General features: G+C 38.3%; 2 protein-coding genes across 2 annotated transcripts; one reads left to right on the top strand and one right to left on the bottom strand.

The window, feature by feature from the left end:
• Positions 1-87: 87 nt before the first annotated feature.
• Positions 88-14,066, top strand: LOC144656334 (endophilin-A2-like). The gene is made up of 10 exons (XM_078516568.1): positions 88-257; positions 344-412; positions 4,284-4,356; positions 5,534-5,677; positions 6,173-6,306; positions 7,251-7,317; positions 7,593-7,687; positions 8,268-8,371; positions 8,840-9,042; positions 13,344-14,066. The coding sequence occupies exons 1-10, from the start codon at positions 213-215 to the stop codon at positions 13,475-13,477; spliced, it is 1,068 nt and encodes a 355-aa protein (XP_078372694.1). The 5' UTR covers positions 88-212; the 3' UTR covers positions 13,478-14,066.
• Positions 14,067-17,359: 3,293 nt separating this feature from the next.
• Positions 17,360-21,401, bottom strand: LOC144655542 (NADH dehydrogenase [ubiquinone] iron-sulfur protein 4, mitochondrial-like). Its single transcript, XM_078515793.1, has 4 exons — positions 21,239-21,401; positions 20,984-21,159; positions 19,920-19,993; positions 17,360-17,613 (listed from the first exon to the last, which is right to left on the bottom strand). Exons 1-4 carry the CDS (start codon positions 21,392-21,394, stop codon positions 17,510-17,512), a joined length of 510 nt encoding a protein of 169 aa, XP_078371919.1. The 5' UTR covers positions 21,395-21,401; the 3' UTR covers positions 17,360-17,509.
• Between the last annotated feature and the right edge of the window lie 878 nt (positions 21,402-22,279).

Below are 22,279 nucleotides of genomic sequence, written 5' to 3'. Positions count from 1 at the left end.
GGGCTTTCAATTTTCTTTCCGTCCGCCATTTTAAGTCATGTGACTGGGGTCCAGGCCTTCGGTGGGAGGAAGTGAGAGCAGTCGACGTGACAGCATAACTGCCTGATTCAGGCGCTATTTTTGTCAATTTACGTGTATAGTTCCCGCTTGAAAACGTTCTGTACATCAGTGAACATACGATCAAGAAGCACATAGATCACAAGAAAGCCACCATGTCTTTAGCAGGGTTTAAAAAACAAATTAACAAGGCGAATCAGGTAGGGTGTTTCGCGTGTACGATCGCTTCTGACAGAGGCATGTTCGGTTTCATGTATAACTTTGATTTCCGTTCTGTGTAAAACAGTTCATGAGCGAGAAGATCGGCGGTGCCAAGGGATCAAGACTAGATGAAGACTTTATGGAATTAGAACGAGTAAGTATTCTTCTTTCTTTTTTATTTCATTCATTTTCAGAACAGGGAATACGATTTTCGTAAGCACAAAGTCTGCTCATCAAATCTAAACTTCTACAACCAAATTTTTACTAACAGTTGGTGATTTTGATTGCTTGTATACGTTCTTTCTGTAAGGTAGCTTTGCCTAATGTGATTTTTCAATCTCAGTAGCAATTTCGTAGTTTCTCCCCGGGTATAAATGTTTTGTTTTGCCCATTTTTCCATTGTAAACTGCACGAATATAAAAATGTCAAGTACAGCCTGACACCGCACACCGCTGACGCCATGTTTGTACATCGGTCATGCCGAATCCCTCATGTGCTGTGTTATATTTGGAGGAAAATACATTTTCCTGTAGATTTCCTTTATCATTAAATAATTTACGCGTGTTTTGCCCAGCGAGAGTCAAACTTCGGTTTCCGAGTGTTTTATAATGACTTCGAAAATATTCATTGTTCTGTGCACAGTCAGGGATAATTTTACGCGTGCGTAATTATTTTCGAGAAATGCTCGTTAAACAATTAATTTTAATTTGTGTGAGGCTTCTGTTACTTTATAACAATATTTTGATAGTGTAGCTGTTGAAACATTGTAAATTTAACGCCCGTACAGTGTACATGTCGTGCACAGCAAAGTTCTAGTTTCTTTAATGAAGTTTTTTTCGTTTTCCTGATCGATGGCTGACATTAGAAACGCGATGATGATTATAAACCTTATGTCAATACTTTGTAAACAGGCAGATATTAAGATTTAATGGATCCTATTAAAAGGATATTAAATATCGGCCAAGGTATTACGTGTAAAGGAATTTACTTTAAGTCGCTCATTGTAAATTTTGGTAAACCTGTAAGTAGATCTTTAGGCTGTAGACCATAATTTCTTGTACATGCTGGCCAAGGGGGTGGGGTGCAATTTGGGGGAAGGAAAAAGGTAGGGATTTAGAGTTCTTCTGACAATAAAGATAGTCTGCAATTTTTTTTATTGTCAAAAGCGGATCAGCCTGCATAATTTTTTTATAGTATTAACCCTTTACTTACTGGCCCCGCCCAAGAGTAAACTTCTCTTATTTCCTAGCCTCTTCAGAAAACTCCACTGAACATCATACACAAAATCAAAACATACATGCTCAGTAGATTTGTAGAGCAGACAAAGCATTAAAACACACAAATTTCAAAAGCTAAGTAACAATTTATTTGTAATCTTTATATAAGAAGGTAGTCAAGAGTTCCTAAGTTGAACTATTTTGAGTTTCAAAAATGAAGATGTTAAAAAAATTTGAATTTGCCGCCATAACAGCAGCACTAATTTAACTGGTTAAAACATCCTATAATGTTAAGACAATAAAATATTTTACAAAAAACCTGAAAATTGACTGGTTTGACTCTTATTTATACATAAGGTCTACAAAAACTGGGTATTCACAGTGAATGAAAGCGAAGAAAGCATGGTTCTTTGCACAAGGCAACACCACATTGTGCGCACTCGTAGATTGTTTCCTTCGCGCGGTTGCTCTCAGTTTTTCGTCCATCCCGTTTACACTGTATGCAGTGTCTTTTGCGTGCCTTTCCCTCTCTTCTTGAAACAAAATGTCCAACAGCATTTTCTGGGCTGACACAAGGCTCTAGCGAAGCGGCTTTCTGTGAACGCTTTCTGTTCTCAGAGCGACTAGAAAAGCCACCGATCAGTTGTTTGGCCAGAGGCAAACGGAACTCTCGCACTGTTCGGCGTCCCGGGCGATTGACATTTTCCTTGTCTAGGATAAATGCATTGCCAAGAACCACTTCAAAAATAAACCAGAAGATGTATTTATACCACTTCCTAGATGGTCGGCAGGTATTGTAGTAGGCCCGGAGTTGATCCGAATGATCAACTCCCCCCACGTGCTCGTTGTACATGGCGATCGATTTTGGTTTCTCAACACGAACAAGAGCTCCACCTCGTGGGTTTCGCCTCTCACTGACTTGAGGCGGATCCAGCGGGTCACAGTTGGTTGATAAAACAGAAACATCTCGCTTATCATGCCACTTGGTAAAAACAAGGTTGCCTTTCTGTGCAACAACCTTTTCTCCCTTCTTTAGTTTGCGTGAAGAGCACGGAGGCAATCCCTTTCGGTTGACACGCACTGTCGAGCAAGCATAAGTTTTCTCCCCCATCAGATCTTCTAAAAGCTTTGGTGAAGAGAAAAAATTGTCAAAGTACAAATGATGGTTTTTTCCATAAAAAGGGCGAGAGATGTTAGTGACTACATCGTAGCCAAGTCCATTTGGGGGAGCCGCAGCGCCATTTCTTTCCTTGCCGAGGTAGACTTTGTGGTTCAAAACAAAGCCATTCGAAGCATCAGCCGCTAACCAAACTTTGATGCCATATTTTGTGGGCTTTGCTGGCATATATTGTCGAAAAGATAATCTGCCTTTGAAAGCAATCATCCCTTCATCCACGGAAATGTTTTCCTTGGGCTTGTAAAGTGCGAGCATTTTCTGATTGAAGGCGTCCAAAATTGGCCTGACTTTGTAAAGGCGATCGTGCAATTCATCACCACGCGGCGGTTCAGTTGAGGAATCGTTGAAGTGGAGAAAACGAGTAATTTCCTCAAAACGGTTCTTTGTCATAACTTTCTTAATTCCTTCATTTCCAAGGTAGGGATCACTGGACCAGTAATCTGCTGTTGAAGGGAGCGAATTGATGCCCATTATAATGCATACCCCGAAATATGCTTTCAGTTCAGGAACTGTCACATCAGTCCATTTTGCGAGTTGCTCGACTCGCTCGGCCAACTGTTGACGTGCGTAGCGGTTTGTTTCGGTGACAATGTGGGCTACAGTGTCCTCTCCAAATAGCTTGTTGAAGAAGTCAATTTGTCGAGCATCATTTCCAAGCTCAAATGTGATGCCAGTCGGGGAAGTAAAATCATCAACAGTGATATGGCTGAGATCGTTCGTCCACTCGAGCATCACTTCGTCTTCTTGCTCACTTTCATTGTCGCTTTCACCGTTCTCACTCTCGCTGTTTTCATTTTCTAAACCATCAAAATCAAGATCTGACTCTTCTCCTACATCTCTTTCAATTTCAGAGTCGGAATTTCCAAACATTTCGTCGTATTCGGCTTGAGAGACTTCCATAACATCGTAGCGGGCGGCCATGTTGATTCGTTTCAGAAAACTTGTTGTGTTTCAACCCATGTGCTTGGTCAACCAAGTGGAAAATTTATGCGCACTAGCCGGTTTTTGATTGGTTAAAAGACAATGAGTTTGATATAAACAAAGGAGGGCAAAACAAGTTTTGTGGGTGGAGTTAGAAAGTATTATTTTTGTCCGGGCGGTACAGGGCGGCATAGGAAATTTGACAAGGTTTTTCCCAAGGCGGTACAGGGCGGTGTAGTAGGGAAAGGGTTAAAGCACTGACCAAAGGGCAACATAAGTAGTCGCAAGTTGAAAACTTGAATGGCCCAGGTTCAAGGCCTGGCCTGAGCGCTGCATCTCGCAGTGACTCTCTTCACCCGGTGCATAATTGGGTACCGGCAAATTAACTGCTGGGGGTAACCCTCCGATATGGCTAGCTCCCCATCCAGGCGAGAGTAGTAATACTCCTAGTCGCTTAATGCTACAGAAACCGGGATAAGCTCCGGCTGTATGGGCCACTTGGCTTGGACACAGACTTTACCTTGACCTTACCTCATGTGCAACTGTGGTCGATGCACTATTGCCCTCTGACCTCATACATGCACATTTTGACAGTGAGAGTGCATCTTGTTCTAGGGGAAAAGTCCAATGTATATTAATGATATTTTTTTCTTAATTCCAAGTTATCCTATACAATACTTACATGTAGTACTGCATTCCTTTTTGTGTAGAAAACTGATGTTACTGCAAATCTTGTTGAACATGTCAGTACTAAAACAAAGGAATATCTACAGCCCAACCCAGGTACTAAAATTTTAATGGCTTTCGTGCTTAAAGATGATTTCCAGTCCGAACTGCGCAATCTCCGCCTGTGAGTCTCACAAACAGAAGAATGTTTACTAGCAAAAATAAAAATTCCGGGACAAAATTTACCTTTTTCTTCATTATTAACGCCAAATATCCTTGCAAAACAATAATAACGAGTAAAAGAAGATCGACAGTATTTCAAACGGACGTTTTAGCTCATCGTGAATTTTTGAACGAAACGATCCGTAATGGTGAACTAAAAAACTTCATGTACGATATCACTGAAGTGTAACGTTTCAACGAATTCAAAACAAAAATGTAAACAAACCCTGAGTCTGCGCAGTACGAACTGGAAATCATCTTTAAGCTAAACAATTTTCTGACATTTGAAAGTAATTGTACAAAGTTAATGTACATAGCTGTTGTGCAGAATGCTGTTAAGTGTAGGGGAACATTTAACCACATTGCATCTGCACCATGTTTTTAAATAACGCATTGTTTATAATCATATGTGTACAGTACATGTACATGTAACATGATATTTGAAACAGACGTGGCACAGCTATTGGGTTATCTACCTACCTTATTATAGGAAATTAAAGCGTCATGAAATTAACGCGAATTTCAAACATTCGCGTTAATTTAAGTTGCGTTAATTTTCTTTAACGTTAATTTCTGCACCGTTAATAAAGTGGAGTGTTAATTTCCATGACGTTAATTTCCATTATTTTGACCCCAATTTCTCGTTACAGTCCAGACGTTCTTGACTCCAAGGAAAAAGCATTTATTTTATCTGCCACTATCATTGATACTGCGAAAAACGCTCAAAGTGGGAAAAGTACCATGAACATTGTTTTCGTTTAAGATTATTCGCCAAAAATTGTTGAAATAAACTTGTTCCTGCTGTGTACGTCGCGTTAATTTTCTTCATTTTGAAATGTTACCCCCTCTATCGCAATAATGTCCTTTATTGGGAAGTAATTTTTCCCTCAATCTGCATTAATTTAAGTCACGTTAAATTCAAATACCTTAAGTAACACAAGCGTTAATTTCCTATAAAGGTAATTTACATAATGAACAGTGTGGGTAGTTTATTACTTATAGGAGAAGAGCTTACACTGTAAAACAGTTCTTATTAAAACACATGATAACGCCTATAATGTTGTTTTTAAAGCTGCCAGGGCCAAGCTTACAATGCAGTCAACTGTCCACAAAGTACGAGGCGAGGCTAAAGTGACAAGGTACCCTCAACCAGAAGGACAATTAGGAGAAACCATGCAAAAAGGAGGCCATGATCTTGGAGAGGAGTCACTTTTTGGTAAGCTGGTTGTCACCAAAAACAATCTCCAACAATTCCAACCTTAAAATTTATTTTTTCCTCAGTGGCCATTTGGCCACCAACTCCTCAAGTTTGGTCACCAGTGAAAAATTTTAGTTGCTAAATAATTATTAAGCTCACACTTTCAATTCTTCTTCTCAATTTTGGTCGCCAGTCTGGCGACGTGGTTCCAACTGAGTTGTCAGCTCCATAATTTTAGTTGCCATGGCGACTAAAATGGTCTTAACTTGGAGGGTTGTAGAACATAACAAAAATGTTCATTGTACAGCAGGCTCTGCTAGGAGTATTTTCATTTTTGAGGTACATAACACAGGGAGCCCAACATGCAGCCCCCTTCCCATCACAACACTTTCATTTGAATGTGAACACTGCATCTTAAGGACCATAAGGACTGTGCAGAATTTTTGCCTTCTTGGCATTTTTTGCCTACACTTTGCATTGTACATTGTGCAATTGATTATTTTGGCTCTTCAGGTCAAGCCCTGCAGGACGCTGGTGAGGCATTCTCAAATCTGGCTGAAATTAAAGAAGCACTTGACAGTACTGTCAAACAGAATTTCCTGGACCCGATTGATCAGCTCAGAAACAGGGATATCAAGGAAATCATGGTAAGTTTTTTTGATCGTGCCATGATGTCACCTTGAAAAGTGACTGAATTATGTTGCAGTTTAGGGAGGGTTCATAATTTATGTAGAGGGGTGGCTATGTTGATTTTAGATTTTCTTCCCTTGCATTTTTTGGAAGCCCCCCTGCCCTTTTATTTGGTGTGTTTTTCCCTGGCTCCCCCTCATTGCATAACCCACAACCATGGGCAAAATACCATGAACCCCCCCCCCCCCAAAAAAAAAACCCCTTCCTCCATTAACACCACCCACAAAACCTTGGAGATTAAAACAATAGATTTTTAGTCTCAAAATAAACCACTTGATGACTGCGCAATTGTTTCATCAGTAAAACTACTTAATACAAGTTTATTGAGAATTTTAAACTTATAATTTTTTTATTTATCAAACTGATAAGCATAAATAAAATGATACATTCACTGCAGTCTTCTAAACTAGCTAAAAATGGCCATTTAGTTTATTAAGGCATCATGCATTCCAGTAATATTTCTCATAAAAAATATAAACAGAATGTGCTGATGTTGATACACACAGGGCAGTCTCAAAGATTGTCCTTACTGTTTGTTTCATTGCCCGATCTTCACACACATTTCTGGGACAGCAATTTCGTCGGTGATTTATGTGTCATTCTTTGCTTTGCATGTTGCTCTAACTGAGTGTGTACTGTTGTACACCTAGTCTACAGTGTATTTGTATGATGTTTAATAACACACCTGGTGATCAAGGGGATAAAAAAAATTGGCGCGAACTTTACTACAAGTAACAGGAATGTTTGCCTGTTTGACATCATAATGCAAATGGTCTATTAGCATGGGACTGCATTTGTCAGTAACAGATTATTAAATATTAATTGATTTCACAGACAAGTCTGGGTATAATGGTAACTTACACCACAACTATCAAATCAAATTTCCCTTGGTTTATTTTAGCATCACAGAAAGAAACTGTCGGGAAGAAGGCTTGATTATGACTGCAAGAAAAGGAAGGCACACAAAGGTATTTTTTCAGAGTTAAAAAATTAACATAAAGAACAAAACCTGGGATTTCAATACTGCACTTGATGGGAGTTCTTGTAAAGATAAGTGGTATTCACCATGTGATGAAAGAAAGACTGAAAGGTTTCTAAATGGTGAACATTATGGTTTTAATCTGTTCAACTGTCTTTTATCACCAAATCAAACTTTTTTTCGTTGCTTTGTCAAATGTACTTTTTGGCATGATTGATCGTTGATGTGCAAAAAGTTTTTTTCTTTCTTTCCTTTTTTTGTTAGTTCCAGAAGAGGAAATCAGAACTGCAGAGGAGAAATTTGAAGAATCCAAAGAGATCTGTTACAACAGTATGCTAAATCTTATTGAGACTGCTGATGTAAGTTTATAGAGTTCTTCTTATGTTAGTAATGATGATTTTAAAAACATCCGGTGAATTATACTAACCTGGAAATGCATGTTGGTGTGTACATGTTCATGTTTATGAGGTCTTTCTAATTACATGTATGTACTGTATGTGAGTCAGTGAATCTGTTCCTGGTACAAATAGCAGTATACAGTGTATCTACTTTCAAAGTTAAAATTATATTCAGGGCTTTTTTCACTTGAAGGGACAAAGTTATGTCCTACTAAGACACCATCTTTGTCGGCAAAACAAAATTGTGGTCTGACAGATTTTTATGTCATCTTTGCCTTTACAATCAAAAAACTGTCCGGACATCATGTCTGACCATACTTGGGATTTCGTCGGACATGAGCAAATTTTGGTCGGCCAATGTCCGATGACTGACTGTAACAATGTATTTGCAGCTCTGATATTTATTGTACATACATGTACATGTACTGTATGTTTCATTAGGCTTGTTTTAATTGTAATCATTGGCCATAATTATGTACATTTTTAAAGTACAGTTATTAAACTTGTAAAGGTTGTGTAAGTCAGATTTGTTTGCTAATAGGTGGAACAAGTCAGCCAGCTAGCTGCCCTAGCAGAAGCCATTTTTGACTACCATAAACACTGTTCTGACGTGATGGAGAGTCTAGTTGCAACTTTGAACAACAAGTAGGTGAATTTCTATGATATGGCAACGTGAAAAAGGAAAACTCCCAAACATGGTTTTAGTACACTCACTGTACCTTTCAATATAATGCAAATTTATTCTGAAGTTCAATACCTCCAAACAGGAGCAAGCTACCTTTAATCTTTAACCTAATCAGATGTCAATTATGTCACTCTGTGGTTTCAGTTCACAATTAAACATTTGAACAAAACAGAATTTTTTAAGTCTGTTTTATCAAAGAATGTTCATTGGCAACAATTTGTTTGACAAATGGTAACTACAGTGTACAATGTACCAGTAATAATAATCAGCATAAAACTACCAGGCCATTTTATTTGTTAGTTTCCTGTGCAAACAGTAAATAAAATTAATCTTCCCGACATGTACCTGTCAGTGTTTATGAAGCTGTGGTTGCTAGATAGTCCTCTTACCACTGGTTTGTCATCAACATCCTTACCTTCATTTAACAGGGTTTCGGAAGCTTCTAGTCGTCCACGTACTGAACGTCGATCTGTAAGAGTCCATCACGACACTGATAGCGATGAAGAAGAATCTAGGTCATCATACAGTTTGTCACCAACACCTGAAGCTGCTGTTCCATCAGCCCCACCCCCAGCGTCAAATGACTCCTACTACAATGGACCCTTTAAAGCACTGTATGACTTTGAGTCAGGTAAAGCAATATTTATATGGCATCAGAAACCCATAAGGGTTGAAACGTGTAACTCCCTATGATTCGCATTGTACAAAGCGTTTGCACATTCGTTTACACTAAGTACCATATTTGGAAAAATCAAATTACTATATTTGGATTAAATTCACAGCGCGCGCTAGCGCGCGCTCGATGGCGTAATCTTGTTTTTGAACAAGCTTGGTTGAATAGAGTTAAATTGAGTTAAATTTTCCTGTTTCATCTTCATGAAGTAGTCTGGAGAACTTCGCTTAGATACAGTACCGCCTGGAATCATATGCACATCAGCCGCGGGTTTCCCGAGGTGGACGCGCGGGTAGTGCACGCGGTTTGCCCGTGCGTCCACCTCGGGAGGAACGAACGAAGCACGAGACGAAACCGAGACGAAACCGAGGGAATCACGCGTTCTTCAAAGCCGCGTCTTCGTGCTTTTAATTGCCTTTGTTAGCTTTATTGTTGCTCTTCATTGTTAGGTTTTTGACACCGTCACCCAAGAGATTTGATCGGAAATCACAACAAACAAAAGAGAACGCTGGTTCGTCCAAAAAATCAGCGGAATAACCCGGAATAACATTTTGATCCCGCCGCCTGCGAAAAACGTGCGACATTGAAGAGAACGTTTTTAATATTTGCCTAAACATCGAAATATCACAGGATTATTTCTTGCCCTGTTTCAAATGTACTATAAACCGCAGCTACAAACTGACTTGACGAGTTTTAAATGGAAAATCCATCGAAAGTTGTTTGCTGTGCATGTTCACGCTTCGATTAATTTCATTCAAGATTTGCATAGTTAAACATATGTTGACGCGTACTTATCCTCGCGTTGTCTTATTTATTCTGTTTTTTATCAGACAAGTAAAATTATTTCGCCTGCTTGCACTAAAATTCATTTTAACCGTTCTTTCCCTTTCAATTTTTTGAATCAGGACTGCCGACCGGACAACCAGTTGAATTTGCTCAATTTAGTTTGACTGTCACAAAATTTTAATAAAAAAAAACAAATGGTCTTCATACTGCGTGATTTTATATCTCACTCCGCGGTTTTTAAAGGGAAGAAAAATTAAGGTCAGGTAATGTAGATGGGTTACAGATCGAAGGAAGAACTATCGGGAAGTTGTGAGAAATTTCAATTGCCGAAAACTGCGAATGAAATTTATTCGTACAGTCCATGTCTGGAAAGGCAAGAAGTCTTTCACTACTCGAGCCGATACGAACAATATAAACTGACCGAAAATATATTCTGATCGGCGCGATTATTCTTATCGGCAAAAATCTATTGAACGGCAAATGAACTTTTGGTGGGGAAGCCGACATTGTCGGCATTGTCGCTCGAAAGAGAACACATTCCCGAAAAATTTGATTTTTATCTTCTGTGAAACTTTTATTCGATCTTAATAAACGCTCGCCTTTTAAGTAACAACTTAAATATTCTTTTCATAACTAGAATTGCAAAAAAATGAAGCGTGACCTTTGCGACCTTTATTTACACACGGGCGTCGATCTTCAGATCATTTGAAGATAAGAAATCCTTGGCGCGGCTGCAAAAGATTTTCGCTTCCTTCATTTTCGGATGAATAAATCGAGAGAGTGCTTTTACAGGCCTCATTAATTTCGATTTTTTCATTCACGTTTTGCATTTTTGAAAAAATTAATTCTTCGCGAAGCGACGTTTCGACTCAAAGCTTCTCATGCTAGCACGCACGGAACATTCAATACGAACCCGTGAAGATCTTGAAGTTCAAAAAATTTACCGGTAATCCCATAAAAACTGTTTGAAAGAAATTTGCATTTCGTTGCTGAATACGGTGTAAGCAAGTTGTAAATGTGAGAAAAAATCCATTGAAACGAAAAAATAAAAAAAAATAGCCGAAATTTCGGCCTTTCGTCCATTTGACCGAAATGAATTTCTGACCTCGGTTTTCATTCGTGAACCGCGCGGGTTTCGTTCGTGAACCGCGCGGTTTCGTCTCGTTCCTCCCGCGTGCAATACACGCGTTCTGCCCTCGAGCTTCACGCGTGCCAATGTGCATATGATTCCAGGCGGTACTGTACACTTACACTCCTTCTTATAAAAGCGTGAACACTAAAAAATATGTCTGGAATGTTTGTGTTTAGCCAATCACATGCGAGAACTTCAGACCGCAGAAACCACAAACAGTAAATGGGTTTCCATCGGTCACGGAGCAACTTTAGTTCTTATTTTGTTTCAGGATACACGCTCTGTCTTTTTTAAGAATTTAAAGAACTGCTATTCTTTCGTATCGAGGGCCACATCCAGAACATGGTTTCAGGGATTTTTGAAAGAAAAAAAGGACGGTTTCTCTAGCGACGATATACGACATGGTTCAGTGCATGCAGTATTTTGTAGACATGTCTAGACATAAGATGTAAACACGATAAACCGAATATAAAATACAAAATTGTGGAGTTTTCGTTACTGATTGTAAATCTTTTCGGTAGAACAAGGGATTCGATTTATTTCGGCAAACAATTTCATCCCTTAGACAATCAGAGGTTCCGTGATCGTAAGACTGCAAACTGCAAAGGCTCCAGACGAAAATTATTCAAAATGTTGGCGTGATTGGTGCAAAGTAAACACCTCAATCGCTCAATCGTTTGATTTTCGCTTTTCCTTCCCGCTATCGTTTCGCTGTTATCGAAGAAACAAACCTTCCTTCTATCAGTGTTTAGGTCTGCTACAATAGTTGGGGTGAGATAAAAACCGGAAAATGCAAGCTTACCTCAGTACAAATTGTAACATGCCATCAGGCGAACGGTAACTGCAGATACGAATTCGTTACAATTTTTGAAAATTGGCGGCAACTGGGGCAAATCGTAGCGTCGGGCGCATCGGTTTTTCAATTTTTTCTATAAAAAAAATCACTCAAACCTATTCTTCAGTGGAGCAGTGAATGTTCTCAAAAAGAAAGGAATTACAATTAGTGTGTTTACTTGTAAATTGGAGCGAAACGAGAACCAAATATTGTTCCGTGACCGATGGAAACCCATGTGGTTTCTGCGGTCTGAAGTTCTCGCATGTGATTGGTTAAAAGACAAAGAACATTCCAGACATATTTTAAGTGTTCACGCTTTAATAAGAAGCGGTGTAATGAATTTCTTTAATTAGTCTCTGTAAGAAATTTACGGCGTTTAGGTCGAAATTCAAGCAACTTACTGAAAAACCAAAAATTATGTTGCGTGACAGTGTCATTACGTGTATAAAGCATTTGCATACAAATTCTTCGTGTTTCCAAATATGGTACTTAGCAAAATGAATATTCAAACGCTGTGCGCGCGTGTTACACGTTTAAACCCTTATGGGTTTCTGATGGCATACAGTAACATGTGGGAGGTGCAGTGGCGTAATGTTTAGTGTGCTCGACTCGGGATTGAGCGGCTCGGGCTATTGTGTTGTGTTCCAGGCAATACACTTTACTCTAATAGCGCCTCTCTCTACCCAGGTGTACAAATGGGTACCAGCGAATTAAATGCTTGGGGGTAACCCTGCGATGGACTAGCATCCTATCCAGGGAGTAGTAGAAACACTCCTAATCGCTTCATGCTACCAAAACCAAGATAAGCTCCAGTCTGATAGGCCACTAGGCTCGTATGTAGACTTTATCTTACGTTATACAATAATATGTAGTAAAGCCAGGTGTTTTCCTTTCTAGTGATGCAAGGATAGCTTTGCTGATAAATCACAAAATACAACTGTAATAAAAGTTATTCACAAAGTAAATATTATGGTAATTATTGTTTTAAGGCAGTGTGAAGGAAGCTCTGTGAATCCCACTCAACCCTCCAAGTTTTTTTTTTCTTAGAGGCCAGTTGGCCACCGACTGCTCAAGTTTGGTTGCCACTGCAAAATTTTAGTCGCTAAATTAAGCTCACGCTTCAATCCTTCTTCTCAATTTTAGTCGCCAGGCTGGTGACTTTGGTTCCAATTTGGTCGCCAGCTCCAAAATTTTAGTCGCCATGGCGACTAAAATGGTCTTAACTTGGAGGGTTGCTACTGACAGAATAATCTGTTGTTCCAGAATATATATCCATACTTCCCCCATGGGAGGTTTTTCGCTCGAAACCCCCCACCCCACCCACTACCTCTTTCCAAATTTTTGGCTTTTGAGACCCCCCACCCCTTGGAATTTCCAATGGCCTGTGGGGTGGGTATGGATATTTTCTGTAATGCACTTGTAAAATAAGTGTGTGCAGTAACCACCCCACAGAGTTATTCATACTTGCTGACATCTGCATGTCTGATTTTTTTTTTTCCTTTACAGAAAATGATCAAGAACTTGATTTCAATGAAGGGGACATAGTCCAAGTGGAAGAACAGATAGATGAGAATTGGCTGTCTGGCTCTTGCCATGGCAAAACTGGAATGTTTCCTACTAATTATGTAGAAAAGGTTTAACTTGAATGACAGTGTAATAATTATTGTTAGGTTTTCAATGGCAATGGGATTAAGATGTTAACTGTCAATGCAACAAATTAATTTTGTTACATTTTAATGTACTAATTAAAATTACTGTAAATCTGTGAGTTGAATTTACGACGGAGGTGATTTCAACTTGATAATAAAAATTAATGCAGTTAAAAGTATATATATGAAGAATGCACATATAGCACAATAAAAAGTGTACTCGATAGCCTGCGTAGCTGGCGGGATTAGGGGCCCGAGTAAAATTGTGGGCAAAGCCTGAAAGGATGAGTGGCGAAGCCACTAGTAAGATCTTGTCACCGCTTTCAAGAGCTGAAGAAAAAGTACTCGGAGGCGAAATCCCGCCTGCTACACAGACTTTGTACTCAAGGTATATTATCAGTGGTACAGGAATTGATTTATAATGTAGTAGCATTAAATAAGACACCTTGATGTGAAATGATGAGTTCACAATGACTGTCAGATGAGATTATAATATGAGTCACTTGATGCTACATATACTGCACCTGTACCAAACTGGATGAGGAGGCTTCTGTAGTAATAATACATACCTTACATGAAATTTTCGTGACACGTTAATTTCGCGATTCTAAAAAAATCGCGAATTAAAGTGACGCGAACAATTAGTGTCGCGAACATAAAATGATGTGAAAATAAAGTGACAAACATTATGTCAATAATCAAGACGGAATATGTTTAGTACCGCTAAAGGAAGTAATTTCCAATTTAAATGGAAGAACTATAACTTACCGCGTACAAGCATAACCTACTTGAGAACTACTCTGTTGTTGCTATTGCCTAGATTTTGTCCCGCCCTTGCGTTTTTGTTAAATTTGACGTTATTGTTTCTTTGATGAAGTTCCTTTTATTTAATTGCCAAGTGAATATAAATTGTATCTCACTAAAAAACGCGAAATTAATGTGATTCAAATTACAAAATTTTCGCAAAAACGCGAAATTTGAGTGTTGCAAAATACGCGTACCTCAAAATCGCGAAATTATCGTCTCGCGAAAATTTCATGTAATAAGGTAGTCCTGTGGTAACAAGCACCTTTAATTTTCAAAGGGATGCTGTCCCAGCTGAAATACATGTATTGTGTTTTCATGATTTATATGGCCAGTAACTTGCTTTAAGCTTATAAAATAGTACTTTATTATCTTAAAATTGGATAATCACCAAAAGTGATATAAGCAAAAAAATATATATAAACCTGTAGACAGAATAACAGCTAGAAAGCCGGTCAAACTGTCAAAAGAATGGCAAGTTTGATTTCTTGCCATCTTGTTAATAAATCAAATTTATGAACTGTAATCCATTTCAATCCTTGCAATCCTGCACTTTGTTTCAAAAACTACTGTTTCTGTTTTGCTCTTTATAATACTTTTTAACCAACGAAGCTGTTATTAATATTTGGTGGCATTTGGCAATAATAACATGGAAAAAAGTTGTCTGAGTGAAATTTTGCTATTTTGGTAGGACAGTGCCCCTTTGATTGATAATTAACTTAGTTCATTATTATTCAATTACTGCAAAGTTCCGAAAGTAACCACCCTTCTTTCAGGGGGTCGCTACTATCTTTAACTTTAGTTAATAAATAAAAAAATGTTTAGTTAATATAATTATTATAGTTGATGAAAGGACAAATCTTTCTGAAAAGGGTCGTACCTATGGGATGGTCTCTTTGTGTGGTTTTGCTAACGTTCATGAAATTGTATCTATACTCTCACGGGGGTCGTTACTTTCGGAACTTAATGGTATTTTGTTTTGGGTGTTTTGGTAGCAGGTGGCGTTTTAAGGCGCATTTACACGACAGAAAAATTTGGGTATGGACCCATCAAAAAATCGGTCCAGACCTGATCTCTTTTGAAAAGAAAGAGTGAAATAAAAAGTTTGACCATTTCTCTACCAATTTTTATGGGTCTATACCCAATTTTCTCTGTCGTGTAAACCCGCCTTTATTTAGGTATTAATAATTAAACAAATTACAAAACATTTTCAGTTTAGTATTAATAAGGGACACAGTTCATACCCTGCAAGTATTTTGTTGAAAATTCGCTTGCAAGTATTACAGTGTGTGTTAACTCCTTGAGACTGATAACACAACAGCTCAAATCCATTCAAAGTAAATTCAAAGTTAATTTTTTTTAACGAAATTTAGGGATTTTTATATTGTGTGCAGGGATGTCGCTAAGGCCGGCTGCCAGCTAATTTTACTTGCTGAACCATAACTTAAATCTGACTGAAATTTTGCATGAAAACAAAGAATTAGGTAAACTTTTAGAGCTGCCATGGCCAGAAAACTCAGCTGGGCTTGCTGATGAGTCAGCTTAATTAGTGTTTTCTTACATGTAGCTAAATCCCTGTGTGTGTAAGCATGGCCATTTATTTTTGTCTAGTCTTTTCTTGGCTAACAGCTAGCAACAACCCATTCACTTACAGTGTACAGTCAGTCTGTAATCAGGAACAACAAATGAAGCCACTAAAATGTATGGCACAAGGCACATATAAATAATTACCGGTATATTATTATAGACTGAGATTAAAGCCACACATTTTTCTTAGGCCAAGTGGACAAAGTGCGAGAAAATTTAATTTGCACAAGGAGATGTGATGTGTGGGGGCGAGTACTGTAGCTGTTTTTTTGTTCTGTAAACTTGCTTTACATTGTAGTCAACATAATCATTGTGTGTAGTATTTTGTCATGTGCAGTATGGTGATAATTTACTGTACATCGACAATTGCAATTTATTTTAAGTGATAGTATTTGTTGTTTTTTTATTGCACTGACACTGAAGTAAGAGCCATCATGAATAATTAAAATTCCAAGGTTTTTATTTCCTTTGGCTGTTGTTTAATTACTGTTTAGAACTGATCATTTCTAAGCTAATTGACTTTTATCTTGTAGTAGGGGCTCTTTGTTTTGGTGTTGGTTAGAATTTGACCCTAGGGTACATCCCGGGGGATACTCAAAAAAAATTTATGGGGGGTGGCTCCACCTCAAGGTCTAAACCCTCTGGCTTACCCTTTCATAGTTTTATTTGTATAACTCGAACTTACTTCCATTTCCCTTGGATTTGACCCCACTTTTTAGTCATTTATACTCGGTGAACTCAAACTCGGATAACTCAAAAACCCCCCTAACTCAAACTAAATTTCGCTTCTCTTGATTTGGGTCAAATTTACCCCAAAAACTCGAATTCGGGTTCTTCCAACTCGCCAGTTTCCCATTGATTAGAGCAACGAACAGATCACGAATTTGACAGCCATTTTCCACTCTTATCATATGAATGTATGCCTTGTCAACCCGAGAATAATGTATGTATGTATGTATGTGTTACAGTTTCTGACGAGATAATTGTAAGTTTTTAAAATTTGCACTGTACTGTATTCTGAAGTGCTGAAAAATTAGTAAACTATCAATAATTTTTTTAACTTGGCATATTAAATATTCAATCGACCCCGATAACTTGAAACCCAACTTACTCGAACCGTTTCTCGTTTCTCTTCAGAGTTCGAGTTACCGGGGTTCTACTGTAATTCAAACATAATTATGTTCAGTTTATGCAGATTCCCTTCCAGGGTTCTATGATATAACAGTGTTCTTATAAATTGGACAGAAAAGGCTTTAGTAACCGGTACTACAAAATTAATTATAATTCTGGCCCCAGTTGTTCAAAGGGTTAATAATGCTTTTTAATGGATACATTTAAATCTCTATCCAGTGGAAAGCAAAGTAGGTTTTGTTAACAGTTATCCACTGGATAGCGATTAATCCACTGGATAGCATTATCAGGCCAAGATCAAACTCATGAAAATTATACACTCCCCAACTTCAATGAATCCACATACGCCACTTGACTCACAAAGTTTATTTACATCACTTGCATTCAACACAGTAACAAATCACTGTTCCATAACTGATCTCATTTTAGATGTGTGTTTTTTTACAAAAAAAAATGTTTTTTCCTTCACTGATTTAAAACAATAATACTTGTTATAACTTGTTATTTAGTTGACACTCTTGTCTTCTTGTTCCAAGAAAAGTTGGCTCCATAGGATTTTGCTTTCATCTTGACTTCTTGTTTGTCATCTACTTCATAATTCCAACCTGGATATTGAATGGGTTAGCAAAATATACATGTAATGGTAGCGGTCAATGTTTAAATGTGCAGCTCCAGAAAATAACCATGCCCACTCCATGAAAAGTCATTTGAAATTCCCAGGGGGTGTAGGGTCTCAAAAGCAAAAATTTTTTAAGGAATGATTGGGGCTTAAGGATGTTCGCGCCAAAATTTTCTACTCGATAGATTTCTTTGATATTTTTTTTTTTTTTTTGCTGCAGTCAGATAATGAGTTACTTGTGTCAGAAATGCAAAAAAGTAGGGGTCACCGACTTCGTTTCAGAGAAAAAGCGTGTGGAAAACTACCCTTGTTTTGAAAAATTGGTGCACGTAATTCAGCATGATATACAGGGTTTATAATTAAAAATATCGAAGATGAGTAAACAGAGGCTAACGATCTTAGTCGTATTTTGTAGAAGTGCATCTGTTGCGTAAATAATTCCTAGTTTTGCCATCTTTTTTGTAAAACTTAACCTTGGAAAGATGCATTTGAAACTGTCGTACCGCAAAAGGAAAGCTCAAAAAGTGGAATTCAAACCGTCAGTGTGACAAAAAAATCACACTTCCACTCGATAGATTTTTTTCATTTTCTCGCAAAACGTAGATATTAATTAACAAAAGCGAAAAAGCGATCCGTCCATTCGAGCATCCCCGTCATTTACAAGCTGGAGTACCCCCCTGGGTCCATGGTACAGGCATGGATATTTTCTGGAACAACACATTGTTACATGTTGCTCATTTCTACAGTGCAACCTTAAGTAGTGAAAAACTTCCATTCAATTTCCTGGATTAATAAATTCAATGTTTCAATTTGAAAGTCCATAGTTCACAGACTTCTGGTCAATCGGCACCAATGCAAGTTTATTTCAATCCAAGAATCAATGTGGCCAATGCTTTTTCGAGTTCTCTCCCACATTCTTAAGTGTTTCATTAACTTGATAAAAACTCATGTACAGATAAAAATACAAAAAAACTGCATGGAAACGAAAGGAAAAGCACTCAATAACTGGGATTATTGTAGACTGCGAATACAGCCACCTCTCATTCGCTCCCGCTACTACATGCGAAACGCAAAGAGGGACATCTGCGATTTGCGGCCAGAAATTCCATACCGATAACGTAAATCTGTCCAGAATCCGGACAGGAGCTCGCTGATTGGTCAGCTAGTTAATTTACATAATGTGTGCGAAATATAACACTTCATTACACGAACGGTAAAAAAACAGATGTTATTGTGGACTAAAAGTTGACCAGGGGAAGGATCGTGAAACTACACTGAAGCTATACCTTGGAATTTCTATAATTCATATATATTTGGGAAACAAAAAGAAACTGCTTTATAACCAGATGAACGACCTCAAAGATGTACAGAAAGTATGCGCCACTGGGATCCTTAAAAATAGATTAATTTTGACCCCAAACTTTTATTGTTGATATATTATAAAAGGCAGCCGGCAAAACAAACAAGCAACAGATAAACCTGAACAATCCTTAACGACCCTCAACCGAAAAATAAATGCTACAGAAAGACAGAATTTGACGAACAGCAGGGAAAGAAGAAACTAACTCGGAAGAATTGCTATGATCATTGCAGTACTGTATATGTACTTATGGCCCAACACCTCCGAGAGTTGCGCTCATGTTCCAAAACAATGTCATTTATTGATTTCACAGCTTATTTTTCCAAATCTTACTAATGTGAAACTCGTATAGGGATTCCTAATTTTCGCAATGAAGTTGTCCGGTGTAAGTGACCCGCAAATGTGTCCTTGACTGCCATGAGCGGCTGAAATGCAAGACCAAATGCGCGTGGTGTGCGGAAATCTAATTAGTTGTTAACGTCATCAGTATGGAATTTCTGGCCGCAAATCGCAGACGTCTCTCTTTGAGTTTCGCTCTGCGTAGCGGGAGCGAATGAGAGGCGGCTGTATCCGCAGACTAGGATTATTGTAATGTAAACAAGGAAATGTCTTTGCTTGTTGCATGCTATTATATCTAAACAGCTTCCTTAGGGATGGACAGGAGGGGAGTTGGGAAATTACATTGTACCAAAAAAAGTCCTGCACAGAAAAAATTGGCTGAAAAAAAATTGTGCAAGGGAGCTACATGTATGAGGAATAACCTGAAGGTGAAAAAATATCTTGCACAGAAAAATTGCCTAAACCTCGATAATAGTCCGTCCCTGCCCTTTAAATTATGCAGGTTGCAGCCATAAAAACACAGCTTTTAGCAAGTGCTTCTATACAGAATATTATATTTTCTAAATATAAAAGATCATCATTAATAAAATTACCATGTTTCTCTGCATAGCTAACAGCAGCCTCTTTTGAGGGGAAGGTCAGACACGTGTTTGACAAGGGGTCGGCACTGTAATGAAAAGGGAGTAGAGTATACTAACTCATGACCTGTATTTCTTGCATTAAAAAAAAAAACATAATTATTATACAAAAAGTGGAGAAGTATTTACATTATAGTATCATGCTCTTTGATTGAAGTTCACAGTTTTATTAAATTGGGAAAACCACTCGCTTCTTATTATTTTGAGCTACCATGGGGTTCAAGTTATCAATGGTAAAGTAAGTGGCTTTCCTTACTTTTAAGGGACTCGCGCTATATAGGGAAAATAACTGTCTAAATGCACGTGCAAAATGGCGTAAACAAAATTAGTACTACGCTAGTGCTACAGTTATCAATTTTTTTAAAAAGTGCTGCCCTTACTATAAACAAATAAAAGCTAACCGCAAGCAAACCGGAGTGGAACTAACCGCAAGCAAACCGGAATGGAACTAACCGCAAGCAAACTGGAGTGGAACTAACCGCAAGCAAACTGAAGAAAAAACGTGATGCGTTTTTTCAATAAATTTGTAATTTTGCGCGTACATCGCTTTTACAGTTTGTTTACGCCATTTTTCGCGTGCATTTAGACAGTTGTTTTCCCTATATAGCGCGAGTCCCTTAAAAGTAAGGAAACCTAAGTAAGTGACTTTAAAAGGAATCTAAAAATGGTTTATGTGAGAGGGAGGGTTAACTCATCAAGGGTTCCAGTTATCAGAATTCAACTGTATCCACACTAAAGTTACTACTAATTTTTTGCTCACTAGTTGCAAACGACTTTTACAAGTTTAAAAATAATTTTAATTTGTTGAGTTACACTTGTCACAGTTTGTGCAGTTTGTTATTATTGATTTTAGCTAACATTATTAGTGATTTAAAAGTTAAACACACTGAACACTGTTTTTTTTTTTTATAATTACAACACAAATAAAATATTATAGCTTTGAAATTATATGTAATACATACAGCTCACTCTCACTCAACTTGTACCAGTTACGTGCTTGTTGTGAGTTTAATACTTACTTCGAAGCCCATCCCATCAATGGATTTTCCCAGCGCTCTGCCGTATCAAACTCTAGCTGCCAATTTTTTGTGTTAAACGTACCAGACTGTGTGGCTGTTCTTGCGGGAACGAATATTCTAGCTTTTCGTTCTTTGACAAGCCAGTCGGGTACACCAGTTGTAGTGTCAATCACTTCCTACAAAGATTCGTATTAAAAACACTTTGAGCAGGTAGTTGCACGTTGGCCTCGCATGTTTTTTAGTTAAAATCCTCACCTTTCCGTCGTCATCGATCACATCCAGAGCTTTTTCCTGCTTCTCTACCACAGTTGGCGTTGATGAATTAGAATAAAACTTCCCAAGACTTACTGCTGGGCGCAGAAGACGTGACAAATTCGCTCGATGAACAAGTTTGATCATGGAGGTCGCCATCTTGATTACCTCTGATTGGCGGAAGACTGGGGAGAGTTTTAGAATGAAGGGGGACGCTTGACTTCCAGGTTCTTCTTTTATCAAGGGCAGGGGGAGGGGGCGGGGGGTTCCTAATAGAAAGAGACGGCCGGGGATGCTTTAGCCTGTTCCAGGCGTTCGGTTAGTTGGGAAGCGGCGCGAGGAGCGGCGAGCGAAAAAATTTTTTTCGCTCGCCGTTTTTCGGGCTTCCCAACTAACCGAACGCCTGGAACAGGCTAGGGATGCTTAGAAGTGTAAATTTCGGATTTTGGTCTCAATTAGGGTGTTCCGGGAAAACTTCAATACTTTTAGCCGGTCCCTGAGGGTTGCACGCAAAATAATGTAGAATTATAAAAGATCCAATTTTTTTTTTTTTTTATTTTGGTATATTTTAGGTAGCCTGCGTTGCACACGGACAAAACCCCGTTCAGTTCGTCTGCAACGCAGGCTAATTTTAGGGGACCCAAAATGAGATTGGCCTTTCCTTTTAGGATTTAAAGGGGCTAGCTAGGTCACGGTATTTTAGGTAATTTTATTTATTTTCGTTTATTAAGAGCTCGAAACTTTAAACATGTTAAATTGGCAGAGCAAAGGTCTTTGGCAAAATCACGGCCACATTACAAACAAACATGATTTTCGAACATTGTAAATGACACTTTCATACAAATTGAGATAACTTGAAAAAAATCGGTCCAAAGTTTTTGAAGTTTACCCGAATGCAATCCGTTTTAATCTTCTCGAATTTTGCCCATCCATGCCCCTTTTTGGCCTTTCTGTGTTTCTTTTGAGTTCTTCTACAGTTTAAAGCCGTTATTTTGACATTTCAGTTAATTCTGTGAACAGTTGGTCAGTGCTGAAATTGCCTAA

Source organism: Oculina patagonica, chromosome 1 (assembly GCF_052425735.1).
Source record: "Oculina patagonica isolate OP01 chromosome 1, crgOcupat, whole genome shotgun sequence".
In the NCBI taxonomy this organism is placed as follows: domain Eukaryota; kingdom Metazoa; phylum Cnidaria; class Anthozoa; order Scleractinia; family Oculinidae; genus Oculina; species Oculina patagonica.
Note: the sequence above shows the minus strand (reverse complement) of the source record. Positions and strands in the feature narration are given on the sequence as shown.

Excerpts from the sequence above, each read along its gene's own strand:
- LOC144656334 (XM_078516568.1), top strand. The coding sequence starts at position 213 with ATGTCTTTAGCAGGGTTTAAAAAACAAATTAACAAGGCGAATCAG. Across the intron at positions 6,307-7,250 it reads GGGATATCAAGGAAATCATG|CATCACAGAAAGAAACTGTC; the intron begins GTAAGTTTTTTT and ends GGTTTATTTTAG. Across the intron at positions 7,318-7,592 it reads GAAAAGGAAGGCACACAAAG|TTCCAGAAGAGGAAATCAGA; the intron begins GTATTTTTTCAG and ends TTTTTTTGTTAG.
- LOC144655542 (XM_078515793.1), bottom strand. The coding sequence starts at position 21,394 with ATGGCGACCTCCATGATCAAACTTGTTCATCGAGCGAATTTGTCACGT. Across the intron at positions 19,994-20,983 it reads TTGATGGGATGGGCTTCGAA|TGCCGACCCCTTGTCAAACA; the intron begins GTAAGTATTAAA and ends TTTTCATTACAG. Across the intron at positions 17,614-19,919 it reads TAGCTATGCAGAGAAACATG|GTTGGAATTATGAAGTAGAT; the intron begins GTAATTTTATTA and ends TTCAATATCCAG.